The sequence below is a fragment of the Hippoglossus hippoglossus genome, chromosome 4 (assembly GCF_009819705.1).
Source record: "Hippoglossus hippoglossus isolate fHipHip1 chromosome 4, fHipHip1.pri, whole genome shotgun sequence".
Taxonomy (NCBI): domain Eukaryota; kingdom Metazoa; phylum Chordata; class Actinopteri; order Pleuronectiformes; family Pleuronectidae; genus Hippoglossus; species Hippoglossus hippoglossus.
The window spans coordinates 25,236,289-25,246,502 of NC_047154.1; the positions used below are offsets into that span (position 1 = coordinate 25,236,289).

General features: G+C 44.0%; 1 protein-coding gene across 1 annotated transcript; it reads left to right on the forward strand.

Moving 5' to 3' along the window:
• The first annotated feature begins 7,684 nt into the window (after positions 1-7,684).
• rgs16 (regulator of G protein signaling 16) lies at positions 7,685-9,598 on the forward strand. Its single transcript, XM_034583443.1, has 5 exons — positions 7,685-7,830; positions 8,131-8,214; positions 8,330-8,391; positions 8,514-8,680; positions 8,797-9,598. Exons 1-5 carry the CDS (start codon positions 7,787-7,789, stop codon positions 9,010-9,012), a joined length of 573 nt encoding a protein of 190 aa, XP_034439334.1. The 5' UTR covers positions 7,685-7,786; the 3' UTR covers positions 9,013-9,598.
• The last annotated feature ends 616 nt before the right edge of the window (positions 9,599-10,214 follow it).

The window sequence follows — 10,214 nt, forward strand, 5'->3', positions numbered from 1 at the left end:
CATCCTTCTCGCTCAGTGTTTCCACTCATTCGCTGAAACTCCACTCTGCACTGAGTCACCGCTCTGAAGGACGTTCACAAAGAAACCCAAAAGAAAGAAGGAAAACAAACAAGCCGACGTTCTGCCGAGAACCATTAGAGCAACTTCTGTGGCCTCGACCTGCAGGCGAGGATTTCAGACTTTTTCCTCTTCTGTTTCACCAACTTCTCCCTCCAGCTAGTTCACAAACAAACAGGTAGACGGGAAACTCTGCCGCGTCACTTCGGGCCCAGGGTCTCACCGAGGCTGCAGGGAAGCTGGTGCACACACATGCATCAAGCAGCCCGGCAGTTCCCCACACATACGACTTGCTCTGGTGACTTGTGTGTCATCTGAGCAGCTGCTCGTCGTGTTTGCTCTGGAGCCTGATGAGCTCGCTCTGGATCGTGGAAGTGATTCGCAATCGGCATCGCAACAGAAGAGTTAAATTTAACAGCTGGTTGATGCCTCATGTGGAAACAGAGCAGCGCATGTTCTTCACGCTGGAGCACGAGCAGAGTGAATCGTCCTCCAGAGCACAATAAGCTTTTTTTTTAGTTTGTGTGTTCATCATCGATAGAAACACAATGAGCAAGATGCTCGCACCGTTTCGAAACAGCAGAGATTTGACTCAGATTCTGACTCAGTGCTGAGGTTCCATCGATCGAGGGAAGATGAGTGAACACGTTTATAGTTACAAGACTTGGAGCTATTTGTTCCTGCTGAAGACTTGACTCACTTTAAACTATAATAAAACTAGATCACAGTGTAACACATCGATATTTAACTTTTATTTAAGGGTTAAGAGCTGTTTTTAGAAATGTGTTAGAGACGTGTGGTTTCAACTGATGCTTTTGAATTATATTCAGTGGACAGTATGACAGTATTTTTAGTTGTGTTTACCAAACAACTAGTGGGAATTAAACAGCACACTTTGAAAATGTCACTGCCTGTGGACTATGAAAGACGTAGCCCGTAACCTTTGACCTAATTTCTCCGTGAAAACATCCACGTTAGAATGTTCCTGAAAGCACCAAGGCCTGTAAAACACGTTCACTTCACAGCTGGATTACACATCTGTTTGCAATCGTGTTTGGAAAATTCCAAACATATTGCAAGGGAATGAGATAAAATCCTGAAAAACCTTCTTGCCATGACTCCTCTGGGCTCCTTAGAAGAGACGCACACTTCACTAATTGGCCGTCAATTTTCCAGCTAGTTTGCACGGATGGCGATTTCTCCCCGAGCTGTTTTCTGCCGGGGGGGGGGATCACGAGGTGGAGGAGCCACTGTGCATTACTAGATTAAGTCTATGGCTGCGTGGATCCTGGTTCCTGGTTCCTGGTTCCTGGGCCTGAGGCCTGAGGCTGGAGCTGGCCTCAGACATCGAGGTCATGGAGGTTCAAGAGAGGACGATGGATGAATGGTGCTGCTGCTAGTTCTCATTAGAGCGAGGATAGAAGAATTAGTCGATTATGTTCGATTCAGCTCACTGTCATTACAAACCCACCTCCAGGGAATTTGTCTGTCAGCTGGACACTGAACCCATTTCATTGGAACTTAGAGGAAGGGTGGGGTAGGACCTTCAGAATACTACTATCTAGTAATGGTGCAGTTTGCAGTAATTTTCCATGTGTGTGATGTCAATACATGTTTATGATACATGCTGATTTGTAGAGTTATCCAGCTGCAAATCACAAATCTTACGCTTCACAGAATTCACTTTACTGACCCTTGAACTTTAACTAGTTTTGAGCAGCATATGTGTTTTATTAATGGTGGAAAAAAATCACCTGAAGTAACCAGCAAACTGAAAATGTGGGGTTCGTACTTGAGAGCATTTGTTTTGACTAATTCCGTGTGATACGGGGACGGTGCTAATAGGAGCGGTTTCTAAATCTGGGTCCTGCTCTGCTGATCATTTCCTCCCGATCGGAGGAAGCTTGTTGACCTAGTTTCTGTGTTAATGGAAAGCTCTCCACCAGGGAAGGAGAGACAGCCAATAACAGGTTAGCACCAGGGCGTAGTGTGTCTTCAAATAACCTTCTCTCATAACCTGTTTGTGGTCTATTTGTCCCGAGCTGCTCCACTTCCATGAGGAGAAGAAAGTGAGGCATCAGGCACCCGATCTGATATATTTGTCATTTTCTCTTTGTCGACAATTCCTCAAGGAGGTGCATCATAACATCGCCCCCCCCCCCCCCCCCCCCCCCCCCCCCCCCCCCCCCCACCGAAGAGAGGATGAGACCGACTCCAGCCCTTTCCCTCTCCGCAGCTGAGTCCCCGATGAAGCTGAAGTGTGAAAGGAGCACGCTGAGAGGAAGATGAGCTTTTCACTCCATCGCAGCTGAGCCCAAATGAAACTGAAAGGTCGACAGTGGAGGATAGAAAGTCGTTCAGGTAGTTTGAGGTAAAATGTAAATACAAATTTGAATGAGATGATGTTCAGAGGGAGAGTAAGGCCCGGAGACCTGAGTGTCCCGAAAGGGCCTGAGCCTGGATTCTGGAGAAAGGACGAAAGCGAGCGAGGAGCGAGACGTGACCTTTAGTTTGAAAACTCACCGACAGGTAAATGTCACACCTGGTTTATCAGGGTTGCCTGGCGACTCGCCTTCCTGCCACTATTCAATATTCTACCTCGACACAACCAGGATAAATTGTTGATTCCTCTCTATTCTGAGCGTAAAGGCCATTTTGAGGCTTCAAGCTAAAACAATTACGAGGATTTCGTACGAGAAAAACATTGTGAGTTTAGGACACAGAGTCTCTGAACTGGATTTTGTTCATTTCAGGTTATTGATACGTGAGAGATCTCAGTTTGTAGATTTCAGAAACAGGTTTAATTCAATCAATCAACGGACGAGTCAAAATGTGCTGCACTATTCACTCATGAGCTGAAAATACATTAAAACTAATACAAATGTGAGAATAAAATATCTAAAGAAGTAGCTTAAATATTGTAATTGATTGTGAATGAAAAAAGGTCAATAAAATAGATTATAATAATAAAAACAGACAGGTCAAATAGAATGACATTTATAACACTGATCCTTGAATGAAATAATAATAACAATGATACTAATAATGTCTATAAACCTCACTTAAGCTGAAGAAATAGGTGACATAGAATAGATTTCAAGATCTGCTCAAAAGCATTGTAGTTTTTCAGTTGTGTCTTTTTGTTCGCACTGTGTTGATCCCTCTTCTCTCTGACATCCATCGAGGTAAGATCGACCGAACACACTTGAAAAGTCCTCGAGCTTTTTGCTTCTGCTGAAGCTTGACCCAGTTTAAACTGTAATAACAAACTAGATGACAGTAATGCTCTGTAAACCTCAGCCCTTCATTAATTTAACACCCGTGAAGGTCAGTGGAAATGTTGAGAAGTTAGTTTTAGCAGGACATGCTGAACAAAGCGAATGTAGCAGAGGGAATTACACAGTGTGAAACCGACAGCAGTTTGTAGCCCTGACCCAATTTCTCTGTAAAAAAAAACAAAAACAACCAGGCCCCAAACATCCTCAACCCAACATGTTCAAAATGTTCATATATATATATATATGACAAAATATGCAAATTCAAACACTTGAGGTTTTTTGTGTACAAGTTTCAAGTTTTACTCTCATATGTGAAGCTGCCTTCAGACGGAGGAAGTCTGGATCCAATTCTGTGGCTATGCTCCGGAGGTCATGTGTAAAAACGGCTTCAGCCAACAGCAGGTCAAGGACTGAGGAGCTGAGAGCAGTTCTATAAAATATAAACTGGTAAAACAGAGGAAAAAACTATATGTGGGTCTGACTGCCCCTTGTTGCCGTCAATTCTCGTGAATATCTCTTAGTAAATCAAACTAAGCCTCTTTCTATTACCGAATTCTAAGCAAAGACACGTGAGATCCTTCCAGGAAAAACCCTTGAATGTACCACAGACTCAGGGAGAATCACAGTTCACCAGACGGTCTGTTCGACTGACGGAGGGGCGGCACGGTGGAGCAACGGTTACCGACATCGCCTCACAACAAGAAGGTTCTGTTGTCTGGGTTCTGCAGGTTCCTCTGACAGTTCACAAAACAGGCAACTTGGGTTAATTGGGGACTAAACAGCCTGTAGGTTGAATGTGATGGTTGTTTGTCTCCATGTGGTTATTACACACGAGGTTATTCCGAGAAATAGAAAAACATATACACACAACAAATACTGAGAGAATCGCAGCTCTGTCAGTGTGATGCTTGAAACTATTGGGGAAGTACATCACATCTGTTTCTCTGAGAAGTTTGTAACAGCAGATTTATCATAAAAAAGCATGCTGTTGGTTTATATGAGTATAATAGAAATGATTATTTGACTCCCGTGTTATGAGCTCAGGTTTCATAAATCCGACGAGCGTGTGTGTTTCATAACCCGGCGTCGAGGCCGGCGGATCCCTTCGCTCGCTCGACATCACGCTCCAGATGTTCTCTCTCCTCCTCCTCTCCACTTCTTTCATTGTCCGGTTTCCGGCTGTCCTCGGCCATTGAGCGCCACGCAAGTGCTCTAACATCACAGTGCGAGTTGTACGCATACGTGAGTGAGTGGGTGGGTCGGGTCCCCCCCCCCCCCCCCGCATCCAAGGCCGCTCGGGCAACCTTTGTTCTTTCCCGGCAACCGGCGCTGCAATTAAATCCCCCGCAGCACAGTGACTGTGGACAGGTTTCGGTAAATCCCTGTGCAGTCGTCCACGCCGCATGACTCAAACTAATCAGTGATTGCTAAACGCTCGCGTATTAAAGCCGGTCGCCCTTTGGACTTAATTGTTTCAAGGCTAATTTGCTGCTTGTGATTTTGTTAATTACCCTCCAAAACCAAGCGTATGGATATTACTAATATATGGAAGTTTTCTGATCTATCCACCTCCGGGGTTTGGGTTTGTGACGCTACCCGTCATCTCGATGGAAGGTGAAGAAAGGATCGTGATGATTAAAGGACAGAGTGAGAGTGTCGTCACTCACGTAACAGGAAAAGATCACTCATTAGGAAAACATACTTCTTGTTTGAGTATTTTAAACAAATGACCGAAGTCATTATTCTCCTGGTGATCTCGTTTATATCTCCTTTATATCCACTCTATTCCTTTTCTAATCAAATCCCGTGAAAAGACCCGACATCAACAGTGAGTCTGAGCTGTTATCTGGGTCCCGCGCTCCTTTATTTTTACGATTAACATGAGAAATGAAGAGACTCGATCGCACCACGTTGCTACTGTGAATATCAATTAGCACCAAATCAGCCTCTGAAAACACTCAGATGTCACGTAAGGATACAAATCAAGCGATATCAATACACATGTTCTGTTGGAACCAGAAAAACAGAAATACTGACCAAGGGATTCCTGGTTTTAGGAATTAAATTTCATTTTTTGTGATAATATGTCAGATTTATTTATTATAGCAGGTTAAAAACAACAGGAGCTCAGCCCAACTGCTATAAAAGACACACAAGATAAAAGTAAATGAGACATTAACAGAATCAATAAAGCTTCTTGAGCAATGAGCTGCTTCAGATTTGTTCCATACTCATATAAATACATTACACAACATTATTATCGAATCTGTGTAGTAGATGACAATGTTTATTACTTTTGTGTTGATTCAAGATGTAAAGTTCTGACTCTCTGTAAAAAAACAATATTGATTTTCTTTAAATAAAGCAGACGAGTGATGATCAGCGATTTTGTAAAAGTAGCAAAGACTTGGCTCCAATTAAAGTTTTCCTTTGTAAAGTCATCTCTCTAAAAGGAAAAGCTCATTTGACGCAGTTATTTGAGTTTAAAAGTCGAGTTCAGTAAGTTGCCTTGAAAATATCCAACCTTTTCTTTCCACTCACATTCCTTTCCTTTCACACCTCACACCGAGTTGTTTGTTTGATTTTGACATGATGATTAAATATAATTTAAAAAACACTGCCAACCATAGAAAACTATGTTCTTTGTCGTCGACACCCAAACTTTTCCCTGACACTGTCTCTCTCTCTGTGTTCACAAAGGAGACAAACATTTCCTGACGTCCTTCGGTGAATCTCCATCTTTGTGTCGTCAGTTCACTTTGAGGTGACACTGCGTCGTTGACTCTATAAACTGAACATCTCTTCTGGCTTTTATAAACCACCGACACGTGGACAAACCTTTTTGAACAGCGAGGGGAGTGAAGTGTTCACAGAGGGACTTGTTTTCATCTATCACACAACACTGTCGGCTTTCAATTCCTCGGATCACACGTGGCCGCAACACAGTTTCCTCTGTCCTTCGGGAGAACGTGGCCGCGGGTCCTTTAATGCTCTAATTCCTGTGTTGGTTCCGGTGGCTCAAGGTTTTGTTGCAGCTGTGAAAGTGGAAAACAACAAATTTACAAACAAAACTGATTGCTTCTTTAATCCAGTAGCTTTCTGATCATGTGTGAGCCGGAGGCGTCCGTGGAGACGTGTTAAAGACTCGTTATCGTTCTTCAGTCGGATCGTGTGTTACCTCTGATCGTCCACTCACCCTCTAATCTCTACTGGATGTCAAACAAATCGTAACCTGCAGCTCGCCATGTGGGAAACGGGCCCCGGCTTCTGCTTTATTGTGTCGAGCAGTGTGCGTCCAGTGTGCTTACAGTAATGAAATTAAACTAAGTGGACGAGGCATTTCCTTCCCATCATCCCCTGGAGTGAGCGGCTTTATCGCAAGAGGGTGATTGTGTTCCCCGGTAGAGACTCGGCTTTATCAGCATCAGCTCTACGTGGCTTCAGCTCCAGTCGGCTACGTGTATTGTGAAATCCAGGAACATCACAGATGACAACACTGACCGGGGCTGTGTATAGATAGTTATTTTTAAATACTTGACAGTAGAAATACTTTTTTCTTAAAAACAAAACAGAAAACGATGGTCGCAGCTTAACAGTTTCAAGTATACCTAACTTAAATATACAAATATAAACTAATACTTTTACAAAACAAATATCAAATCTAACCCAGCTCCTCTAATTCAACACTAGATATCATTATAAGAGCTTAATACAGTAAAATATTCCCGCTCCAAACTTATTATAAATCATTTTTTATATTATATTATACACACACTGATTTTCTACATATTGTGGTTAAGTTATAAAACAATTTGAGTCTAAATAAAACTCTGAATAGACTGAATATGACGATTAAATGACAATAAAAGACAAATATGTCACATGAAAATAGTTTGAATTACATTCACTGATGTAACAGTATATATATATATATATATATATGACAACTGAGCACAAACGACCTGCCTCAGCCCACATGCACTAACCATTAAAGACAGTATTTTTACATACCCACAGTCAATAAAAGGTTTATTATATACGTCCACGTGTATAAATAACTTGTTTTGAAAGAGAAGCATGAAAACAAAACACTGGAAGAACACTTCCTTTAGGGAAGTGTATTCAGGGACATGCTGGAAAAAGGCCGGTGGCTTTTATCACTTCACAGTAATTTCTCCTTCTCGTCCTCCCTCATCCCTCTCCATCATCTCCCCCCCTCTCCCCCCCTCCCCCATCCCCCCCCTCCCCCCCTCCCCTCCCCTTGTGATTGGCTGAGCCGGCTGATGACACATCGGAGGGAGGGGAGGCAGGACTATAAAAGCTCTGCGTCAGGACTCCGAGCAGCCACAGACAAATCTCTCTCTCCCTGCTGAGCTCTGAACAGGATATTTACCCTCCACCCGGCACATCACCCCCCGATACACCAGCTCCACCAGCTCCAACCTGCGACTATGTGCAAAGGACTAACATCGCTGCCCACCTGCTGCTTGGAAAGGTACTTGAAGCCCCTCACATGGAGGATGGATGGATTAACAGGATACGACACCGATGCTGCTGCTGCTGCTGCTGCTTTAGTTCATGGTTTTCTGTGTGAAGCATTTGGAAAGCGAGAGGAGAAAGAAAGTCAGTGTTAAAGCTGCAGCAGATTTAGTGGGAGCTTGTCTGCGATGCACCAGGCAGCAGCAGCAGCAGCAGCAGCAGCAGCAGCAGCAGCAGCAGCGGATGTGTGAGTGGGTGTTTGCATCCAAGGTCTTGTGCGACATTCATCCTAACCTGTTTTCTTTTTCCCTCTCAGAGCCAAGGAGCTGAGAGCGAGGCTGGGAAACGTTCTGCTGAAACCCAACTGGAATCTATCCTGCTGCAAGATAGGGAAAAACAAGTAAGCCCCTTACAATTATATATATATTATACTCACAATTCATGTTACATGTACAGTCCCTGTGTGTATGATTGAAAGTCCAAATTAAATCTAATGACGCTTCTTCTTTTCTCAGGCCGACACTGGAGGAATGCATCAGGTGGAAAGAATCGTTTGAAAAGCTCATATCCAGCAAATGTAAGTAAACATTTAGATTTCTGTGTATTTCATGACACCTGCGTTTCCTACACTCAGACGTGTGCAGCCCTGCGGGGACCCTGATGTACTCAAAGTAATTAAATGTCCCCCTCTTTCCTCAGATGGACTTTGTGCCTTCACAGCCTTCCTGGTGTCTGAGTTCAGCGAGGAGAACATTGCGTTCTACTTTGCCTGCGAGGATTACAGGAGCATCAGGTCCGTCGCCAAACTGTCGGCCAAAGCCCAGAAGATCTATGACGAGTTCATCGGCAGTGACGCTCCCAGAGAGGTAAGAAAACCCCCCCAAAGAAAGTTATGAATCTGAATCTGACACAATAAGGCCCCAAAAAACATGTTTTCTTTTCCACAAAAACTAACGTGGTTCCTTCCTGTTCCTTTTTCCAGGTTAACATCGACCATGAAACTCGTGACATCACCAAAGCCAACATGCTGGTCCCCTCGCCCTCTTGCTTCGACATGGCCCAGCACAAGATCTACATGCTCATGGCCAAAGACTGCTACCCTCGCTTCCTGCGCTCCCCAGCCTACAGGGATCTGGTGTGCCAGGCCAAACCCGGCGCCAAGGCCACCAAGCAGCCCCTGCAGGAGAAGGCGGCGTGAAGCAGAACCTCCCCTGAAGAAGAGCCGATGAAGGATTGTTAGTTGGTCGCCTTACGAGGGTCGAGCAGGCAAGCGAGACGTGTTGAGTGCTGCACCGTGAAGCCGGACGCTGATGCTGACGCGCAGGTCGTCGTGAGAGCAGCGGCGGATTCTGCAAATGTCGCCTCTCTGTGAAGATGAGGATGGAAGAGGAAGGGAAAACAGTTAAAGATGGAGGTTGAGGCCTTGTATCAGACTGTGGGTGTGAAAACGGAGGAAGTCTGGAAACTCGAAGTCGAGAGACAGAGACAGAATCAAACAGGAGAAGTGGGAAACGCACTTTCCTTTGCCACTTGGCAAAAGTTCTGCGGTTGTGATGTGCAATGTCCTTCTGTCCAACTCATACTCTGTCTGTGAACAGGCATGTGGGGAACTTCATGAACTTGTATTTATTCTGCTTGAAATATATCTGTTGCATTTTAAACAAGCAATGATAGAAAAAAGAAATGTGCAATTTAATTTATAATATTTTTGCTATTTATATCACTGTCCTCTTTTTCTTTTTTTTACGTACCAGAAAATAAACTAAACTATTTGAAGAAAACAGTGGAAGAAGTTGTCTTTATTGAATAAAATGGTTGAAGATATATTTTGATCTTGTGGATATAAGATAGGTTGAATATATATATCTATATATAGATATATATATCTCAAATACCTCACTCAGTGACGCACAGCAGCAGAACCATCACATGAAAACACAGGCCCAGGTGAGATCTGCCCGTAGTTGTGCAAATACCCAGCATCTGCGTGTTTAATTATTCACATTACCTGATATGAAAGTGCCTGTGATGTATTTGCTCTGTGGCATGAGAGGCGTTCTGCAGCCGCTGTTGTGCCGCGCTGTTGTTCACCAAGGAAACTGTCATAAAGAGCTCCGGCAATCACCGCGTCCGGCCGCCCAGACCTTTTGTCCTGTATCGTGTGAATGAGAAAGAGCTTTCGAGCAAACAGGAAGCGCGACGAGATGATGTGACAGCATTAACGTAATAGGCAGAGCAATAAAACTTTATCATCGCCCCCACAACTGTTTGCACTCGCCATCGACTTCAGGTAATAAACGACAGGGCCGCATGGAGCATGACCACAGGAGGAAAACACACAACAGGGGGATAACACACAACAGAGGGACAAACACAAAACCCGACAGAGCTCGCAGTTAT

Coding starts and splice junctions, on each gene's coding strand:
- rgs16 (XM_034583443.1), top strand. CDS start 7,787: ATGTGCAAAGGACTAACATCGCTGCCCACCTGCTGCTTGGAAAG. Junction 7,831..8,130: donor CCCACCTGCTGCTTGGAAAG/GTACTTGAAGCC, acceptor TTTCCCTCTCAG/AGCCAAGGAGCTGAGAGCGA. Junction 8,215..8,329: donor TGCAAGATAGGGAAAAACAA/GTAAGCCCCTTA, acceptor TTCTTTTCTCAG/GCCGACACTGGAGGAATGCA.